This window comes from Triturus cristatus, chromosome 4_2 (assembly GCF_964204655.1).
Source record: "Triturus cristatus chromosome 4_2, aTriCri1.1, whole genome shotgun sequence".
Lineage (NCBI taxonomy): Eukaryota > Metazoa > Chordata > Amphibia > Caudata > Salamandridae > Triturus > Triturus cristatus.
In genome coordinates, this window is record NC_140586.1 from 272,392,941 (window position 1) to 272,415,157 (window position 22,217).

Below are 22,217 nucleotides of genomic sequence, written 5' to 3' on the forward strand. Positions count from 1 at the left end.
AAGGATACCACACAGATATATATTCAAAATATATATGTATTTATTTACTTAAAAGTTTCCCCTATACTCTTTATGAGCACAGAAGTACATTCGTTAAAACAAGGCAGTGTTTATATATACAAAAGTTGCACAATTATGGATGGGCCAGGTGGCCAGCTAAACCATATACTAAAATAGTGGTATAAGAACCACGAATAGAAAGGAAGGAAGGCCTAGGGCCTTGGGAATCGCTGGGACGACAAGGAGCTAACTGTAGTTAGTGACCAGGAGGCCCACAAGATGCGTGTGCAGTGTGAAAAGTTACACGCATGCACCTATTGATTTCAATGGGTGCGTAAAAGTTACAAAGTTAAAGAAAAAGGAACCTTCCGGATGGACTAGAACCTAACAACTTGAAACCTAGACACTAGAGATGTTTCTCTACCCAGGAGGACCGGAGTGCCAGCGTTACCTCACCCACAGGAAGCGGGTGCATAGGGGTCAAAGTGCGTCTGGTTTCGTCGTGTAGGTCTATGGAGCCTGAGGATGAAGATGCTGCAGGCGGCCAGGCAGGAAGAGTTTGGGTGGATCCAAGGGTGGATCTGAAGTGTAGATGACCTGTAAGCAGAGGGGACAGTGTTCAAAGTCACTAGCCAGTGACCGGCGTGGAACCAGGAAGGAACCAGGCGATGTCGGGTGCCAACAGGTGAAGAAGGTAAGCTTGTCTCCGCAGCCACGTGGAAGTGAAGGGATCGACGACAACCAGGAGTCACTCACGAGCTGTGCCACGAAGGCTCTAGCTGGTGGCGGTGGCGGCTTCTTGATCAGAGCAAACAGGTCTTGGCTAATGCAAGCCACGCAGGAATCGATGCAAGCTTGGTGCTCTAACCAGCATGGTCAGAGGGGCTGCTTCTTTTCACAGGAGCAAGGGCCAGTCTGGAGCAACCAGACCAGTGGTGTTCTTCATAGATTTCGTAGATTTCGTCGCCAAGATGGCCACTAGCCAACAGGCCAGTAACCAGGATGAGTGGCAAAATGCAAAAGGGCCCCACGCAGATCTCGTGGATGCTGGAGGGCTGGTCTTTGGTGCAAATGCTGCTCGGTGTTGGGGCTTTATCAGGGCCCAAAGCACAGCATTGAGGATGCCTCAGGTGCTGCGCAGTCAGCTTGTCGTGGACGTTTCAAGATGGCCGGTCCCACGTCTCTCGGTGCCTCCAAGGGTCTCTTCTTTGCAGGGACTGTGGATCTGGCTCAGAGATGTCTGGGAGTCTGGGTCTTGTTGGGCTCGGTCTCCGGCGGGAGGCAGCGGCAAAGCAGTCGTTGAGTTGCTGGATGGTGCCTGTATTCACAGGGTGGTCACTCCTTGGCCACAAGGGAGATTCTCTTCAGTCTTCTGTGCAGCAGAACGTCGAAGTCCAGTAGTTCTTCTTATTTAAGTCGAGTTTCAGGATGATCTGAAGTCTTGGGACACAGCTCCTACTCTTATTCCAAATCTAGGGGCCGGATTACCTGCTAGGTCCCTCCTCTGGGTGGGACCAGGAAGGGGGGTGGTTACACCCCCTTTCCTTTGTCCAGTTTCGTGCCAGGACTGGGGCTGGAGAGCCCCAGCTCCGGTTTGAACTGGCATATGCACAGGGACACCTTGTGTGCCCCAGGCATGTCTCAATCTATTCAGCCCTCCCTAACCCACTACACAAAATCCTGTCTGGGGTGGTGCAAGCACCTCCCCTGACAGGAAACACTTTGTCCACACCTCCCAAGCTGGAAGGACTCCCAGCAGCAGGAGGGCAGACTTGTGTCTGTGGTGGCAGCATCCATTTTATGATGCTGAGGTTCTGTTTAACTTTACCCGGGTTTCAGGTTGGGTACATGTCGTGTCCCTCTAGAAGGGTGGAATGCTACCCCTGTCGCCAGAACTGGCGAGGGGGTAGTATTCCAAATCGTATGACACCTTACTCGACATGTTTTGATAAAGCCAAACCGAAGTTAGCATGTGACCTCGAGGTACATAATGCACTTAAGAGTATATGGTATGGCAATATCATGAAACAGCTAAAGGACGTTGTTACGAAAGCTGCAGACAGGCTCAGCTCATGCCAGAGCACCATCTCACATGAAACCAAGCCCTCTGCCTCCAGGATTGTTAAGGCCTGCCATAGGAGTGACTGATAGGTTACCATGTGTCCATATATGTTAGATATAGATATACTATATCTAAGTAAGAGGTGATTACACTAACTTACCCCAGTTGAGTGATCAGCCAGTTGTGTCAAATAGTGAGGCCAGGTCAGGGGTGGCATAATACATGCTGCAGCCCCTGGTAGGCCATGGATACACCTATGCCCTGGGTACCTGGGGTACACTGTTACAGGGTCCAGTAAGGTGAACCAGTTCCAATTGGTAATGCACCTAGTGTGCATTGGCATTAGTTTAGGGAGAGAGCAGCAGGGCTGTGGGTCTGATTAGCAGGCCCACAGCCACACTAAGTCATAAAACCAGTGAAGCAAAAGCAAAAATTTGGGGTGACCATAGGATAGCAGACCCTACTCTCCTACAGGGACAATCTGAACATTAATTGAGATCTGCATTACAAAATCAGTTCTTGTGTACACTAAACCACACAGATTGACTGGGCAAGTGCCCCAAAATAACTCACACCTTCTTACCTCAATTGGAGAGGTTGTGATTCTTACGCTTGTTGTGACTCTTAAATGTGCACACTGCTGAAGTTACAAAATACTAAAAAGATATTGGACTAATGTATTGACCAGATATACACAGGCTGACCGTATTGGAAGAAAAGTGGTGATCCAAAGTTCTCATGTGCCCAATCTCACAGTACAGTGATGAAAGTGATGATAAGGGGAAAAGGGTAGGCTTCCCGTGAAGAGTGAGTGCTGGTGTTCGGGCCCCTTCCTTTCCTCCTGAAACAAAAATTAAAAAATCACATAATCAAATTGCTTAATTGTTAAAATTGTTAACACTTCATTCATGTAAACACATGTTGTTGCAGCTAATAATTCTAGTACATGATGTTGATGGAAAAAGAAAGAGAGGGAAAACGGGAAAAGGAAGAAAAGACAAGAAGAAGTAAAAGAGAAAGAAAAGAAGAGAAAAGAAAAGAAAAGAAACGGAAAGAAAAGAAACGGAAAGAGAAAAAGAGGAGGAAGAAGATTGAAATTCAGCTGGGAATGACGAATGCAAACCGTCTAAGTATGTGGCTATCTCACTCCCTCAAATGTATGGCCAATTCTTCATCTTGGTTAAGACCCCCAGGATCCTTGGTCTAGAAATCCACAATGTATTTGGATTCCCTTTGTCTCAACCTCAGCACCCTGTTGCCTCCCCTAGGGATATTCATGATTTGCTCCAAAATGAAAAATCTAAGTAAAGTAGGGTCCGAAAAATGATGGTCTCTGTAATGTCGTGCAACAGGATACTTATCATCTACATGCGTGATAGCCCTGCTGTGTTCTAGTACCTGCTTTTTTGCCTGAAGAGTGGTACTGCCTATGTACCAAAGTTTACATGGGCATTCGATTACATAGATTGCAAAAGTGGTACTGCATGTAAGGAATTGCTCGATTGTCTTGCCCACCTTGTTGTAAGATGTCATTTTGAGAAAAGTACTTTTTCTGCACGCCTTACAATGGCCACAGGGAAAAAATACCTGAAGGCCGTGTTCATGTCTCTGGGGATATGTGGTCACATCACTGTGCACCACCATATCTCTGATGTTTCTCCCTTTCCTGTACGTGATGCTTGGCCGGTTGGGAATGCTAGTGCCGATTATGTTGTCACTTTTGAGAATATCCCAGTTCTTGACTAGGATGTTGTTAATGCTATCTGAATTGGTGTTGAATGTCATGATGATGCGTGTAATGTCTTCATCCTCCGTCATAGCCTGTGTGGGTTTGTCCAACAAGGTGAATGATCTAGAGATCCTATTAGCTCTATCTCTTGCTCTGAGGAGTATCCATTTGGGGTATCCTCTGATTTTGAATCGTTCTAGCATCTCTTGACTGACTTCGCTGGTAGGCTTCGTCTGTGTTGCAATTCCTCTTGGCCCTCAACAGCTCCCCGAATGGTATACTCCATTTGAGAGTTTCGGGATGGCTGCTGAGTGCGTGGAGGATACTGTTGCCTGCTGTTGCCTTTCTGAAAAGAGTGGTCCATATTTGGTTGTTTATGATGTCAATCTTGACATCCAAATATTCAGCCCCTGTTCCGCTGACATGACCTGTGAGGACAATATTGTTGGGATTGGTATTAAGGCATTTGATGAATTCATGTGCTTCTCTCTCACTCCCTTTCCAAATGATGAACAGATCATCTATGTAACGCATCCACGTGGTTACATGTTCAAGGTAATGCGTGTACTCAGGATTAGCATATACCTCCTCCTCCCAGCACCCCATGAAGAGATTGGCAAAACTGGGGGCGAAGCATGAACCCATCGCTGTACCCGTCGTTTGTCTATAGAGGGACCCCATCGAACAGAAAGATGTTGTTGGAAAGACAAAAGTCGATCATCTCCAACAACATCTTGCTGTGCTCTCTAAGTCTGAGAGGTCTGTTACTCAGAAAATGGTCACATGCATCCAGCCCTTGTTTATGATCAATGATGGTGTACAATGATTGTACATCAAGTGTAATGAGGAAAGAATCCTCACTCCACTGGATGTCCTGAATCTTCTTAAGAAAATCCTTAGTATCCTTGACATAGCTTGGTAGGGTCATGACATAATCTCTCAGAAAGTGGTCCACATATTTGGACACATGCTCTGCCACGCTCCCTCTTGATGACACTATCGGGCGCCCAGGTGGATCTGTGGGATTTTTGTGTAATTTGGGCAGAAGATAAAGTACTGGAAGTACCGGATGGTCATCTTTAAATATCTATACTCCTCCCATTCCAATATACCTTTATCTTTCCACACTATGAGCTTGTCCCACAGATCAATGACACTCTGGTTATACACTTCTGTAGAAACAGAAATGTAACTTATGGAATCCCCCAATTGTTTGAGAGCCTCGGCTATGTATTTATCTTTGTTTAGAATGACTACATTGCCACCTTTGTCTGCGGGACGTATCACCACACTCGTGTCCTCGGAGAGAGACTGGAGAGCCTGTCTCTGATCATGAGAAAGATTATTGTGATTGTGCTCAAAGTTGTTCTTCTTATTTCTAAAAGTACACAGAGCTTTGATAACACAATCATGAAAAGTATCAATATTGTCATGTGGCAAGGAGGGAAGGAAAGTAGATTTGGGTTTGAAACCTGAAAGTGCACTGTCATCAGTTGTTACCCCCAAACTGTTCAAAATCTGGGTATTGCTTCTCGGCCCATTGTCACCAACAGGCAGGTGGGCGGGATTATTCGCAACCCCACTTGCCTCTCCCAAACCCTCTTGTTCCAATTCTATCAAGCTGATAAGGGTGTCCATGTCACCAGGGGTGGTCTCGTCCTGGTGTCTAGAAATGGGGAATCTCATCTTGTTGCTGTCTCCTAGTCTTTTCAATGTGTGCCATTTTTTTAATTTCAACTTCCTGATAAACTTGAACAGATCTATTCTGGCCTCTGTATAATTAAAAGGTCTTGATGGACAAAAGGACAGACCCAGACATAAGGTACTTTTTTCCATATCAGTCATTATTCTGTTGGACAAGTTAATGATAGTTCTATTTACCATTTCAGAATCCATCAACGCAATCTTCTGGAGTGGATTCTGTAAATTCCCATACCGCCCCTTGCTTTGCCTCTTCTCCCATCGTTGTTGAAGTCTTTTCCTTCTGTTTCTGCGCTTCCTCGTCCGCTGCCTCGTCCTCGTCCCCTCCATCCTTGTGTGTTCTTCGCCGGAGCCTCCTTCATTGTCCGCCTGCTCCGGCGCAGGTGGTGGTACTCTAAAAAATTCACTTGGCGAGTTGTCGGATCGAGACTGATTGTATCTTCAACTGAGATGTCCGACTCTGTCTCACTTGCCGTGGAGATTGGCGTCATCTGATCTACTTCTTTCTCTTCCCTCAAAATCGTTGGTCTTTCTTTCTTCTCATAGAGATGATCGTACTTTCGACTGAAGGTGAGAATTTTCCCACTCTCGTAGTCGTTGTAATCTCTGTTCATTTTTCTTACTTTTCGGGCTTTAATTTCCTCTTCGTGTTTCTTGAGGCGCTCTTTCATGGCATGTGAAGTTTTTTCAACGGTCTCTTTCTCTGCCATTGTTTTAAGTTCTTCCGTTATTTCTTGTATTTGTTTAAGAATAACCTCCCTATCAACCCAAGCATATTTTACTGCTGAGTTTTCTGACCATTCAGTTAACATGGCTGGGTTTGGTGTCTCGTATGTAGGTGGGATGAAAATCCTCAGACCCCTGGGCACCATTTCATGGTCGATATAATTTCGTAAAGAAATGGCTTCCCACCACTTAGAGATTTCCGTTTTCGTTTCGTTAGTCTTTATTATCGATAAATTTCATCAAAAAAGACAATTACAAAGTAAGAAATACAAACAGGATAAATGTTAAGAACAAGTCCAAATTAACACAATTAGAATAAAATCATGAGTAAACACAGCTCTAAGATCTAGTGCCTCCTATTTCTGATAATCCAGACCCAACCCAAAAATGTGGCCATTGCGACTACGACACATTCACCAGTATCAAATCTCAGAATTCTTAGGGCTTCAAACCCCTGTCTAGTTCCCAATGTGCGACATATAGGTTTAAGCCATTTGGCCCGGGGGGCAGCATAGGCCGGGCAAACAAAAAATATGTGACCTACTGAATCTGCACAGTCAGTACACCAGCTACAGGAATCACAGGTCACACCCTTCCATTTTTTTGTAAATGCTTTAGTTGGTAAGGTGCCAACCCTAAATTGATGGTAAAGTTTCCTGTCGCTAGGCCTGGTAATAATGTCCCAGTAAGCTTCTAAAAGAGGGACTTTTTTATACTCCAGAAACCTGCCTGACAAGGACTCAGCTGAAACTGAGGATAGATGTTTTTGTAACACCATTGACCAATAAAGACTTTTAAAATGTTTTTTTGGGGGAAAAGGATTGGTAGCCGGGTCGGTCCAAAGAATTCCCAGTCCCATAGATTCCAAAAGTTGGCTAACTTGCCTGAACCAGATGATGTTACCGGCTCCCAAGATGGAACGGACGTCCAGAAACGCCTTTGCATAAGGGCCTAATTCCGGGACCGTCCATAATCTCCTCCAGAAGGCCAATGGTTTAAACCTAGCAATGTCATCAAAAGAATGACAGCCAAGATCCAGCAGGAGTGGTTTCACTGGAGTGGAACAGGGGAGACCCGTAAGCTTTCTGAGAAATTTATGTTGCGCCTTAACCAGGGGGGAAAGATCGGCAAAACCCCAGAGTTCAGCGCCGTAAAGGATTGCTGAGTTAATCCTTGCATTGTAAATTTTAATGGGAGGGCCTATCATTTTCGACTGGGATTGCTTTTGTTCTTTTACCAAGCACCCAGAGAGCTGGGCAAATTTAAGGGATAGGGCATCTATTTGTGGCCTCCAGTTCAGCTTATTTTCAAAGACTACCCCCAGGTAAGTCATAACATTGGTTCGTTCAAGTAAATCATTATTCATAAACACGTGGCCTTTCACACATCTCCCTTTGTTAAAGACCATGTATTTGGTTTTGGAAACATTAACTAACAGGTCAAAGTCAGAGCAAAAGTTGGCAAATACATTCAAAGCCACCTGTAGCCCAGACAAAGTCTGGGATAGGAGTAGGGTGTCATCGGCAAACATGAGGAGTGGGATTTTGGTACCACCCAGCATAGGGGCGTCCGTAGATGTAGAAGAAAAATACTGCACGACTCTATTTATGAATAACAGAAATAGAGTGGGCGCGAGGACGCACCCTTGCCTGATGCCTCTACTAACTTTGAATCTATCGGTAACCTGCCCTTGATTCCCCCATCGAACTTGTGCAAAGTTATTTTCATGCAACCTGATGACGATGTTCAAAAGATCAGCAGGCATCCCCAACTCCGCTAAAGCCCCCCAAAGTTTAGTCCTATTGACTAGGTCAAATGCTGACCGAAGATCGACAAAAGCAGCATATAGAGTACCACCACATAGATAAACCGTTTTCCAGACGATCAGTTGAAACTTGAACGCCTGGTCGATGGTACTAGTGCAGGGTCTGAAGCCGGCCTGCAGGGGCGAGATGATATCCTCCTGCTCGATCCAAGACTGGATTCTTGCTAGGAGCATTCTTGCAATGATTTTTTTAACAGAATAAATTAAACCAATCGGGCGATAGTTCCCCGGGCAGGAGCGATCACCTTTCTTAAAGATGGGCAGAATCTCAGCGCCCTTCCAAGATTCGGGAATGGCAGCCCCCTTGGCTATAGCAGTTGCCATGAGTGCAATGTAAGGCACCCAATTGCCAAGATCGAATTTGAAGAGATCCGCAGGAACACAGTCTATACCCGGTGCCTTGCCACTAGGCACCTTGGTTAGAGCCATCTCAACCTCTTCACAATCGAATTTAAAATTCGGGGATGTGGACAAATCCCGAATAGGGGAAGGGGCGATCGCTTCGACCAAATTAATATCCGAGAACTGGGACTCAAAGTGCGACACCCAGATATCAGGGAGTACATGGTTAGAAGGGACCTGCGTACTCGGGGAGTTGCCCCACTTCACGATATGCCAGAACAAAGTTAAATTCTTTTGTTTACTAGCAGCCAAAAGGTAATTCCAGTGATCATTATCCCAATCTTGTTTGTCAAGAACTTTAGCCTTGCTATAGTCTTTCCTGGCTAGTCTAATAATAGCCTGGTTTTTAGTTTTAATAGCAAATTTCAATTTGCTATAAGACTCGCGGCAAGCTTTATTATACCAAGAATTTGGCTTTGGAATGGGTGATTTCTTGACCTTGCAAGGTTTGGAAAAAAGAGACTTAAGGCCAGAAAAAAGATTTTCATGTATGTGAGTAGACTCACCAGCGACATCCTCAGGGCTCCGAAGAGACTGTAAGTCTTCCAATGCACAAGAGACTTTTGAACTGATCTCAGAGAGTACTACACTATCAATGGCAACCTTTTCCCAGCGCACTCTCCGTTGGTTGTTAGTTAGGAGGGCATCGGCAGTCGCTATCTCTGATGGTTTGTTTCTATGGGCTGGACAAAACAAGAAGCTCAAAACTAAAGGGTTGTGGTCGCTCTCAGGGCGTTCTAGAACCACTATATCGTATAATGTGGACCAAAACTCCACTTTGATTAGGGCATAGTCGATTCTACTGCTACGACGACGACCATCAGAAAAGGTCTCCTTGCCATTTTTATCCGATGGAGTCCGTCCGTTGGCAGCCCTGAAACCACGCTCCATACATAAACTCATCCACTGGATAGCAGATTCAGTCCACCTCTTGATGGGGGGAAGATCAAGAGGTGGGATGTTCAAAATTGCATCCGCTTCCAATGTGAGTGAATCCCAAGCAATATGCAGAGGCTCAAAACAACAATTTAAATCACCCACTATTACCACATTAGTACATGTATTGACGGTGTCCAAAAACCCATCCAGTTGTAAAAAGGTATTTGTGCCACGCCTACCTGGAAGGCCCCTGTTATATACATTTATAATCAGGATGTCAGGGTCGTCATTGCGTTGCAATGAGATGATTAGTATGTCGGGCTATCAATGGCCAATTCTGTGAGTCTGTACTTGAGAGTTTGCCTTACCCATATGCAGAGACCGCCCGAAGGACAGCCCCTTGTTCCACTGGAAGCCCCCTTGTAAAAGTTTACATACCCAGAAAAATAAATAGGGTCCACAGCCCACGTTTCCTGAAATACAAGGATATCGTGGATAGTTGCCCAAGCAGACCAATCTTCCGTTATTATTTTACTACGGAGACCAGCAATATTCCATGAGGCCAAAGTAAGAGGGGGGGAGCTAGTAGAGTCAACCAGCAGGGGGGTGGGTAGGGAGCCCAAAACGACTGGGTGGGTTACAGTAATACCAGGTCCTATACACTCAATCTCAAGAACACAAGGATCAGTGTGAATAGTCGGTGGTCTGTCGTTGTGCGACAAACGGGTACAGGGTACCGTCTCGGTTCTCAATAGGTTGGAGTTGACTGGGCTAGTGTCCTGGGGATTATCTAAACACTCCAAAACTGGTAATAAGGAATCAGAATTTCTAAGGGGGACATTTTGTAAAACACGGGCATAGTTGGAATACAAGACACCCAAACCCAAGTGTACCCCCCTTGACCCACCCCGACTTACAAACCCGGAACATTCAGGGCCAGCAGAGGCCTTACTCGCACAACCCAAAATGTGTAGATTTGATAACGGTCAATCAACCCCTTCTAAAGTATTCAAGGGGGCAAAGAAATTAGACAGTGGGAGATGAAAATCAAATCAGGGCTGACGACGAAAGCCCCTGTTAACCCTTTCCCAGCCAGTAGACATGTCACAGGGAATAACACATGGGACAAAAGGGTAGAAGTAAGACAAATCCAAAGTAATTATTCCAGTGACACTCGAGGTGTTAGGATGGGAACATATATGACTCACCACCCTTGGGTCCCGAAAATTAATAATCACACAATCTCCCTCCACTTTCTTAACCCCATTGCCCAACCAGCTCACCCTACGTACTGTCAGGATCTCTGCACATAATCTAGCCGGCAGTGGCCTATTTCCATTTAGCCAGTGAATTACTTTGTTCTTCAACTCGCAATGGGACTCGATCTTTGCCTGGGGGAGCCTTGGAACACCTACCATGTTGACAGTATATGGCAGCGACTCTGGGGGGAGATTAATACATGGACGTTTTAAGAAAGGACCATCACCGTCAGTAATGGGCTGTCTGGTTGTCATATTACTCTTATTAATAACAGCATTTCTAGCTGGATCATTGGACGTGACAATGCTAACAGGTGTGTGGGAAACTTCCACAACATGATCTTTATGAACATGGGGATGGGAGGGTACACTAACCAAAGGAGTAATACCATTAGGAACAATCCCCGTTTTATCAGCTATATCAGAGGTTGGTAAAATCTTAGAGCCGGATGGAGTCGCTATAATCTTCTCCAATAAGGACGTGTTAGAAAGCACCATACTTTCTATTTTCCCAATGGAGGTAGAGAGTCGATTGACTCGCGTATAACGGTAGGAAGAAAGATTTAAGTAGTTGCTCCACAAGCTCGGAGAAGCCAGTGGGCAGGGAGTTGGCATTAGGCAAAATAGTGGGAGAATGAGATGACATAAAACTCCCAACAACAGGAGGAGTGCTACAAGGCAACTGGGAATGGGGAGCATGACGTAAGTTGGCAGGTTTGGGCAGTTTGGACACTTTAGACACTTTTGCACGTCTACCCTTGAAGGGCACTCCCACACGTTTTCTTTTCCCAAGGATAGACTGACACTTTCTACCCAAAGTCGGGGTGTCTATGCGTAACTGCTCAATAGTGGGCTGTGAAAGTATAACACTAGTATTTGTTGGTAAGCCACTAGGTTCAGAAATATTTCAGATATCGGGAGTATTTTCTAGAGAACTCAGTGCCGATATATCCGGCGACCCTTGCACGTTACTGGGTAGCAAGTCGGAGACGGGTTGAGGCTGCCTACATTCGGGGGAAATGGCTGCCATGATGTTACCAAGGGACGATCTTTTAGCTGAGATTTCTAAGGACAGTCTTTTTTCTGTTAAAATAATTACTTGTTCAAGGACCCGAGCTGCTCTTGTGATAAAATTATCAAGAGTCCCTGTTACACGACCCCCAATACTACCCTGCGCAATCTTCCTACCTGACCTTAAGGAAGTCATCCTCGAGGGTAAAGTGCAAGCAATAGGGGGGGGTAGCCGGAGGAGGTGACAAGGGACCTAAGAATACAAAATGATGCTGGTACCAGAAATCACGTAGCAGCTACTGCGAACGGCTGTCAGCCGGATGAGGATAAAACATAAGCTCACAATTGCACAAGTATTTGTATCACTTAAATGAATAAAAGTCAAACTTGGAGTGGAGGCCCGTCTCGTCCACGGCCGTCCACGAACGGCCACAAACGGCCCGCTCTTTGCCCGGTCTTCGCCCCGAGCTGCGACCCGCGCGCGTTCCGCTAGCGCGTTAGGGAGGGGCCTTGTTAATGAGTTGGAGGGCAAGAGGGGGCGGGGTCGGGAAGAGGAACCAGGTGTGGCGAATGAATTAGGCGCTGAGCACCGTGGTCCTCGCAGTCCCGAAGGTAAGGAAATCAACAGCCTTCCCCCTGGATACAGCGTAGCGTCCTTGCAGGTCCTCTCAGATCGCAGGTCACAAGCAGATTGAGAACCCAGCAGGTGATGTGCACTGTCGAAGCCTACGAGCGGGACCCGCGAAGCGGGGGCCTCGAGGCGTTGTATGGGTGATGGAAGCGGGGTCGGGAAGAGGAGCCAGGTGTGGCGAATGAATTAGGCGCTGAGCACCGTGGTCCTCGCAGTCCCGAAGGTAAGGAAATCAACAGCCTTCCCCCTGGATACAGCGTAGCGTCCTTGCAGGTCCTCTCAGATCGCAGGTCACAAGCAGATTGAGAACCCAGCAGGTGATGTGCACTGTCGAAGCCTACGAGCGGCTCCCGCGAAGCGGGGGCCGCGAGGCGTTGTATGGGTGATGGAGGCGGGGTCGGGAAGAGGAGCCAGGTGTGGCGAATGAATTAGGCGCTGAGCAACGTGGTCCTCGCAGTCCCGAAGGTAAGGAAATCAACAGCCTTCCCCCTGGATACAGCGTAGCGTCCTTGCAGGTCCTCTCAGATCTCAGGTCATAAGCAGATTGAGAACCCAGCAGGTGATGTGCACTGTCGAAGCCTACAAGCGGCACCCGCGAAGCGGGGGCCGCGAGGCATTGTATGGGTGATGGAGGCGGGGTCGGGAAGAGGAGCCAGGTGTGGCGAATGAATTAGGCGCTGAGCACCGTGGTCCTCGCAGTCCCGAAGGTAAGGAAATCAACAGCCTTCCCCCTGGATACAGCGTAGCGTCCTTGCAGGTCCTCTCAGATCGCAGGTCACAAGCAGATTGAGAACCCAGCAGGTGATGTGCACTGTCGAAGCCTACGAGCGGCACCCCGTTTTCTTTAGCTTTTCGAGCTTCGCCACCTTGTCATCTGTAGATGGAGTAGGTACTGTTCCCGATGTTGTTCCTGTCAGAATTTTGGGTTTTCTGGTAAAAATGACCTGGCCAGCTGCCCTCCGTTCCTCCTCCTCTTCCATACTGCACTACACCCTCGTGAATGTCCGCTTGTCTGTGGAGTCTAATGTACCCCTGTTGCAATACAGGTTCCTCCTGCCGATATGCTGTCTCTGCTGCCTGCTATATCCAGTAATTGTATTTGTTCGTAATGCTGTTGTTCACTAAGGATGATCTGTCTGTCCTGAAACGTCTGTCCATGTGGGGACACAGAGATAAACTTTCTCAAGCTCAGTTGTGCCACCAACTCCCACAAATACGGAATCTTTCGTTTTTGTGGTAATCAATGTTCTCAGACAATGGTTGATATTATCGCAAATGTTACCGTATACGTTTCACAATAAGGAAACGCGGTGTCACACGAGTGCAAAATTTTCCGTTGTGGTTACCAATGTTCTCAGACAATATATCTGGCAACAGCCGGTAATGCCGCGTATGCTTCACAATGAGGAAACGCGAAATCTGCTCGATATATACGCTCAAATTCAATATGGATATTAATGTTCAAACGTGCAACAATGACAAAGTCCAAGAAGTAAAAGAAATATTTTCGGGAAAATATCTTCCGCAGCAACTCAATGGCAACTGTGCCGCTGTATGTTAAACAAGTGTCTGGGGAAGCACGGTCCCTCTGCCACTGCCCAGGGCGGGGAGACGGAAGTGCCACAGTGGGGATGACACCGACCCTCACCCCCCAAGGGACGGACAGTGCGGGTCCAGCACTTACCCTAAACACTCCGTAGTCCTGCACGTTTCATTGTTGCTGATGATGACAGCTTCTCATATTCCGGCCGGTCCGATGCAATCCTCAAATTAACAAAAACTTACAGGACGCTCCTTCTGATTGCTCTAGGACCCGTGGGAGTTGGCGCACACGCCGGCAGAGCATGCCGGAAACTTCCTTATTCCGTAAATATCAATTATCGTGCGCTCTCAGTACCAAAAGATTCCACAGTACAGATGGTGCGGAAAAAAGAGGTGTTTATTCACAACGCGTTTCAACTACAAGAGTCTTGATCACGTGAATACTTGTGCTCATACTGCTGTTCTACTAAGTACTGATGGGCTGTGAATATGAACAAAGGACAGCCTGAAATTACACTGTGCAAATACGGCAGACATCTTGAAACGGTCTGAGCCTGTATTGTAACTAATATGATACACAATGAATGTCACCAATACAAAACATCAACTGTTGCAGAACTTGCGACAAATGACAAACATGTCAAATATTATCACTGAAAATTCAGAAACAGAGATTGCCTTGGTGGTATGTTTCATCACCGCTAGTACTGTGAGATTGGGCACATGAGAACTTTGGACCACCACTTTTCTTCCAATACGGTCAGCCTGTGTATATCTGGTCAATACATTCTTCCAATATCTTTTTAGTATTTTGTAACTTCAGCAGTGTGCACATTTAAGAGTCACAACAAACGTAAGAATCACAACCTCTCCAATTGTGGTAAGAAGGTGTGAGTTATTTTGGGGCACTTGCCCAGTCAATCTGTGTGGTTTAGTGTACACAAGAACTGATTTTGTAATGCCGATCTCAATTAATGTTCAGATTGTCCCATTCAGGCTACTGATTTTATTTTAAAACTCTGGCGTTTAATACTATATGTCTGTTGCAATTCATACATACTTGGACACTTGTCCAACACAACATACCACCAAGGCAATCTCTGTTTCTGAATTTTCAGTGATATTTGACATGTTTGTCATTTGTCGCAAGTTCTGCAACAGTTGATGTTTTGTATTGGTGACATTCATTGTGTATCATATTAGTTACAATACAGGCTCAGACCGTTTCAAGATGTCTGCCGTATTTGCACAGTGTAATTTCAGGTTGTCCTTTGTTCAGATTCACAGCCCATCAGTACTTAGTAGGACAGCAGTATGAGCACAAGTTTTCACGTGATCAAGACTCTTGTAGTTGAAACGCGTTGTGAATAAACACCTCTTTTTTCCGCACCATCTGTACTGTGGAATCCTTTGGTACTGAGAGCGCATGATAATTGATATTTACGGAATAAGGATGTTTCCGGCGTGCTCCGCCGGCGTGTGCGCCAACTCCCACGGGTCCTAGAGCAATCAGAAGGAGCGTCCTGGAAGTATATATATATATATATACCCGTTTCGCTCCTCTCCAATTCTGTGAGCAGGCACCGACACTACTGTAGTTAGTATAAATTCAGTTTATTTTGCAGCGAAAATAACGCGTTTCGGTGGTCACGCCACCTTATTCACATAATGTTACCGCCATTTTGATTAACTCTTTATACAACCGTGTTCCTATGCACTGCGGCATGGTCACTAAAAAAATACTAAGCTATCAGTTTAAATATTTACAATAAAGTGTACTGTGCAAAAATTCCATGAAATTAAAAACCAACATAAGATAATTATAGCTGATGTGTATCTTTAATTGCCAATCCATGCACTTACTCATTTTGGTGTTCACAGAAGGCACTACTCATCAATGAATACCAAAATGAGTAAGTGCCTTCTGTTAATACCAAAATGAGTAAATGGTAGTTAGTTTAGGAATTTGTCTTAAGTTATTTCTGTGAATCAGGCCCTTAGATTTCAAAGTAAACACTCACTTTCCTACTATCGCAAGGCCACAATCACAAGGTGAAATGCAAAATATCTACAAACATCAAAACAAGGAATACAGTCAGCCTCAGATTTACTCTCCAGTACCATGTCTTCTTTGGAACCATTCAAGAATCTAAATGCCTGCCCCACCTCCATGTCTTCTCAGCAATAAAATAGCACCTTTAGACTCTGCTCCACAAAATGATACATTTGTTAGAACATCAGGGGATATTCTAATTTTTGCTGAAATGTGGCTATTCATCCCCTTTTGCCGAAATTGTAATCATGACAGTACTAAACTAGAAAACCTCAGATATTAAAAATGTGTCTTTTTAGGTTATTAATTGAAAAAACAGTGGCCATACTCCCAGGTGTTGGGCAGTACATTCTGTTACCGCTCCTTCTTGTTACACTAAGATAGCAATTAAAAGTTTGATTGATCTAAAAATGGGACATTTCTAGCAATCTTCTGAAGATCCCACATCAAGGGCCTTATGTAGGTAAATTACATTTACCGATTCTTAAATACCGAATTTTACCGATTCGGTATTTATGAATCGGTAAATGTAATGTAGGTAAAAAAATACCGATTAGGTAAGTGCCGGTATTTTAGAATCGGTATTTACCGATTCCGTAATGGTAACCTGTATCTCATTGATTCCTATGGGCCAGGAGGCCCATAGGGATCAATGGGAAGCCAGTTACCATTACCGAATCGGTAAATACCGAATCGGTAATGGGGGGAGCTCAATCAAGGGTGGCAGGGTGTCACATTGACACCCTGTTGCACCCCTGATTCCTGCATGTGTGCACATGTGGCACACATACATGCCCTGAGGGCATGTGTGTCTGCCACATTGCACACATCTAAGGGCCACAAAATGCATTTACTGAGTCATTCGTCATTTAGCACCAACTTTCAGTTGGTGGTAAATAACGAATCCCCACACCCACCACACACTCCCCCTACATCTCATTTCTGTATTCGGTAAAATTACCGATTCGGTAATTTTACCGATTCGGTAAATTACCGAATACAGAAATGATCCCCCTACATATCAAAAGCCTAAATACCGGTCGGTAACGGTATAATTACCGAAAATCGGCCGTTACCGACCGGTATTGGGCTACCTACATATGGCCCCAAGTGTCAATTTCCAAGGGCCACACAATAGTAGATGAATGTTCACTTTTTTGCATAAGACACCCAACTCTATCCATTGCCTCCCCAATGCACAGTACCCATACAGTGAAGATGTGTGATAACTGACCAGAGAAAGGCGTGACTTATTTCCCGTTTAAACTAAAGCCACCAGGATTTTCACTGGCATGGTTCAGATCCTGAACGTGTTGAATCAGTACTTCCGTAGAACTATGATAGGTGCAGTTCAGGCTGTTCATTTTATTTCATTCTTGCCTGTTGTTTAAAATGTCATTACATGTTTTTGCCACTCATTAGAGAAGAGTATTTTGTCGTTTGAGGGTTCGTACTTGCTGATTTAGGCAACTGCGATAAAATAAAACAAAGAGTTGAGGCACCCCATGGACTCTAACAACCAGTCGACCTTCCCCCTGCTCACATAGATGTTTTAAACATTGCACAGATGTAGTTCATACACTGAGCATGTTCACCCTTAGTCCAAGACACTGTGGTTGGTGCAGTTCAATCAGTAAATTGCACTCTCATTACAAGAGTTTTCACATTTAAGTATTTGCTCAGCTTGTACTGGAAATCTGACCACGCATTTTATGGTTTGTTCTTGCTGCCCTAGAGCTTTGGCACATTGACCACTTTGAATTGCAGCCATCAGCATTCTTCACTGAGAGCCATCGCTGCACGCGTTCATGTAGGATGTCATCTGTGATTAGCACCAACTCGGACCTTCATGGGGTTCAGCTTTCATTATGACTGACACATCCTGGCCTGGATTGCCTGATATGATTTTTAGGTCTAGTTAGGTATCATCACCATAATTATGGATCTTACGTTCATGTCAGCCAGGAGAACTCTCTTAGATATGCCTGTGTTTGAGCCCTTCGATGTCTGCTTGGAGGTGGCTGATATAAGAGATATGGCCTGCAAAGAATTTGTAGAGTTTCTGTTCGTAGCCCTAAAAGTTGCACCAGAAGGCCTTTGTGTGGTACTTAAAATCTTTAAAAGCAAAGAGTCCAAATGGACGCGGGTTGCTTTGGTATCGCAGTTGGTCCCCAGACAACACACCTGATTTCTTTCTGATTAAGTAAACCCGTAGAAAGAAAGTCAGTGTGGCTTGTATGAAAACAAGGAGCTTGTTGGTATACTGCAGAGGTGTTGCAAAGAAAATGGAAATGTCATGTGCTAGTAAAATGTCTTTCTTTCAGGATGCATACATTGCAACAGCTATAAATGGAACCGACTTCTGCACCTCAGCGAAGGATGCTTGTACTATTTTATCAAAGAGTTCGATTAGTGTTGCGTCCCTTAACTGCTTTGGAGACTTCCTAATTTTTCTAGGAAAGGTGAGGACAATATTTTATAATTTGCACGAAGTGATGCATACACAGATAATAAGGTGTACCTATTACTATGAATACCAATGTTGCTTCTGTTTTTTGATCCACTTAAACAGAGGCATGTTTGCATATGTTTATCTCAATATACAATATATATCATGCTTAATGTCATTTTTTTAGTAAGTTTTTTCTTTTTCTTTGGGCAGGTATTTGTCGTATGTTTTACAGTTTTTGGTGGTCTGATGGCATTTAATTACCATCGTGAACTGCACGTCTGGGTCATCCCGCTGCTCCTGGTTGCGTTTTTTGCCTATGTGGTAGCCCACAGCTTTTTATCAGTGTTTGAAATGGTGGTGGACTCCCTGTTTCTTTGTTACATCATTGATATTGAAACAAATGATGGCTCTACAGAGAAGCCATACTTCATGGAAGAAGACTTGATGGTAAGTTCTGAACGTCACCAATCCTCTTAAAATGGGTCGTAACTTGAAATTATTTTTCTCCATCCCTCTAAAGAAGCATTTCATGTACAATATGTGTTTTATGTTTTAATGTTTGGAAAATCTTGCAGTGTGCTAAATGCTGCCAAGTAAGACAGTACATGCATCTGTTGAAATAAGATATCTCCAATTTTCTTCATGTGGATACATATTCACAAAATCTCAATTGTTTAACATGTAAAATAAAAATTCCGCTGGCGCTAAAAAAGCAGCCGAGCGCCAGCGCAGGGACTCTTTCGCCATGTTGCAATAGTGCCTGCACTGCAGGGTCGATTGTTTATGTGTAGGAAGTGACACCTTCCTTCACCTAAACAATATTTAAAGGTGATGTGCTGATTTTGTGTGCTGCAAAGTGCAGCACACATATTAAAAACAAAATACAAGAAACAATAATTTCTCCTTGTATCGCCATCCTAAGACCAAGTTTTACCTGGCCTTATTTTTTGGCGCTGCCCTATCCTTATGTGGCAGTGTAAAAAACATTGGGTGTTGTGGTGGAATGCCCACACCAACACCCATTGCCCGCCCCTTAGCCGCAGCGAACTGCTGGGGAAAGGGGCATATTTGCAAGGCGGCATTAAGCTGCGTTAGGTGGCTTAACACCACTTGGGGTATGGAATAACGTCACCGGAGCGTCAGAAAAAGTGACGGGCCGGTGGCGATAGGGACTTGTAAATATGCTCCAGTGTCTTCAACAAGAGGCAATCAAAACTCGTTCCTGATTCTGAAAACTTAAAGACTAATTACTAGGTGAGGCTTAAAGGAGATGTGTCTGCAGCACCTAGTAAATACAAATTTCCCGGGAAGTGAGGTTTACCAGGTGTGGCAAACACCTCATATTCTGAGTTTTCTTTTGGATAATATTGAGTCAGTGTTTTTTTGCATCCAATTCTTCATGTATCAATATTCACCCTTCATTTTACCCTAGTACATTTTGACAGATTGAACCTGTGGACATTTTTTAGGGGAAAATTACTGGAGGTCCGGTATTTAACTGATAACTCAGAATTCGATCACTGCACCAATTCATGTTTGGCCATAGATGAGAATTTACTCTCCTCCACCAACACCTCTTAATCGATGCCGTATTGTAGTTGCTTGGAAGATGTTGAACCTCCAAGAGGATCTACATCTCTTTTGAAAAACGTACCTAAGAAACCTTTTTGCTTCTTGACAGCCATCTTCAATTCTGTAAATTCCTTTTTAGTTTGCATTTTGAACCTTTTAATGAAATCAACATGGCTTTGTGAAGCAGCTCTCACCAAACTAAGAAATAAAAATAGGAAATGTATTTAGCATCTATCAGGAAGACATTTACTATTAAAACAAAATCCTATGAGGTGTGAATTACATTTTGCAAGGTAATGTTGGCTATATGTAACAACACTTGCTTTCTTATCCTTGAATTGGAGTCTAGAGAAGTTGCATAGAATGCAGTGCCACATCATTTTCAAAATATTATATTGTAGTGCGATTGTTGGCTCAAGTACAGAGCAATGTGTGCAGTTTACAAACCAGAAAACGATTACTGGACTTACAACTAGAAACATGATGACAGATATCACAGAGAACCCGGTACTGCGATATGGCCACTTTGGGGATTCTGACATCACAATAACTACTTACGATAACATACATTTAAAAAAGAAAAAGGACTCCGAGCATGAATGACTCAAATAATCAGTATACTTGTCTCTATTATCCACCGAGGGTAACTAAGATTTATACTGACTTTTAGTGAAGGCTCCATTCTCTCTCAACTTTTATTGGAATTTACTCTCACTTCTAGCTTTTCTTATTTAAAGCTTCTGGCAGGTGGTGAGATGACTTGCATGTATATAAGAAGATTTGTTATACCGGAGACCAAGCATGCATGGCCGCCTATCCATCAATAGTCTTGCCATTTGCCCCATACATCCATTTGTCCTGAGTTCTTCTTTCTCCACTGCTGATGAGGTCCAGCGTTACATCTCTAAATTACATAATGTCACTGCTTCAATTCTTGGCACTTGGGGAATTTTCTTTTTATACACAGTGAATTGTTGACTCCAGCTCCACACATGGGATGCTTGTGTTAATAAGACAGAAAACACTGACTGCTGTCTGAAACAATAGCTGGGTGCAGGTCCTTAGAACACATTTTCTGATGAGACATTTTATTTTCAATGTAATGCCGGGATCCACCCAACAGTAAGCGATCAGCTCCCGCCAAGCAAAAGCAAACTGCTGTGTCCCGGGGTGGGCACCCCGGGACATAGCAGGAGCTTGCCCTAGGGAGTGGAGGTCCCAAAGGCCATTTATGGCTCCAGAAGGGGAGCCACATGCCCCCTCTTCTTTACAAAGCACGGGCTGCCCCAGGGACTAGCTGGTCCCAAGGGCCATACATGGCCCGGGAGGGGGGCTGGATGGCCCTCCTCCCATTATTACAGACATGGCCCCAGGGAGGTGGTGGTCCAAGGGGTAGAAATGTAGGGGATACACATGCCCCCCCTCCTTTTTACTTATAAAGCCCTTGGGAGGTGGTGGACCCATGGGCTCTTAGAACCGTAGGAGGAGGGATGCGGGCGCACCCCCATTTTAAAAAAGACTCGGCAAGCCCTGGGGAGGTGGCGGTCCCTCGGGCCAAGTTGGGCCATAGGGAGGGTGGCCTCATGTACCCCCTCCCCTTATTTAAAAAAAGACAAAAAAGCCTCCAGACCTGGCTCAAATCGTTTCCTTTTGGGGTTTTTTGCCATGAATTTGCAGCAAAAATAAAAAATAAAATGCGTTTTTGCCCTGGACCAGAGGTAGCGGGTCAGGGTATTCCTACCGGGCCCCTTTTTTTAGAATATTTTGTCTGGGACTCAGCTGGAGTCAAGTACCAAGATGGCTACCAACACTTCCTGGTTGAAGTGTTGGTAGCCATCAGCATCAGATCGGGAGGATTTGCCAAGCCTTTACGTCCCTAGATATACAATTTTAGATTCCCATAATATCTCAAAAACTGCTTAACTGATGTACACCAATACACAAAAAGGTCACTTTTTGGACCAACAGCTAATTTTCTGACAAATTTGGTGTAATTTTATTCAGTGTTGCGAGCTGTAGTCGTGTCTAAAATTAACATGGAGAATGCACATTTTGTTGACCCTGCACATTTTTCTCGACCCCTGTTTGCCATATCACACCAAAGCTTTCCATGCACAACTAAAATCACTGGTGCAATTTTGAGGGAAAAGTTTGTGAAGATTCGTCAAATGGCGCCAAATATATGGGCAAGTCAAAAAACTATTTTCCTATGGAAACTAGATCCTAACTATAACTACATTCTCACAACCGCCAGTAGGTGAGATATGTATATATATCTGTGTGGGTGTGGTCGTGGGTTAATTTGCACGTTTAAAATAAAACTTTATTGAAGAGTTCCTTGGTGTGCGGTGAAAATCCTTGATGGATATTTGG

At 44.7% G+C, this 22,217-nt stretch overlaps 1 protein-coding gene across 1 annotated transcript in view; it reads left to right on the plus strand.

Moving 5' to 3' along the window:
• The window catches only part of SLC44A3 (solute carrier family 44 member 3), a 459,235-nt gene that overhangs the window by 431,602 nt on the left and 5,416 nt on the right, over nt 1-22,217 (plus strand). The window contains exons 13-14 of the mRNA XM_085601492.1: nt 18,145-18,282; nt 18,483-18,719. Of these exons, the coding sequence (XP_085457618.1) occupies nt 18,145-18,282; nt 18,483-18,719 (375 nt within the window). The remainder of the gene's footprint in view (nt 1-18,144; nt 18,283-18,482; nt 18,720-22,217) is intronic.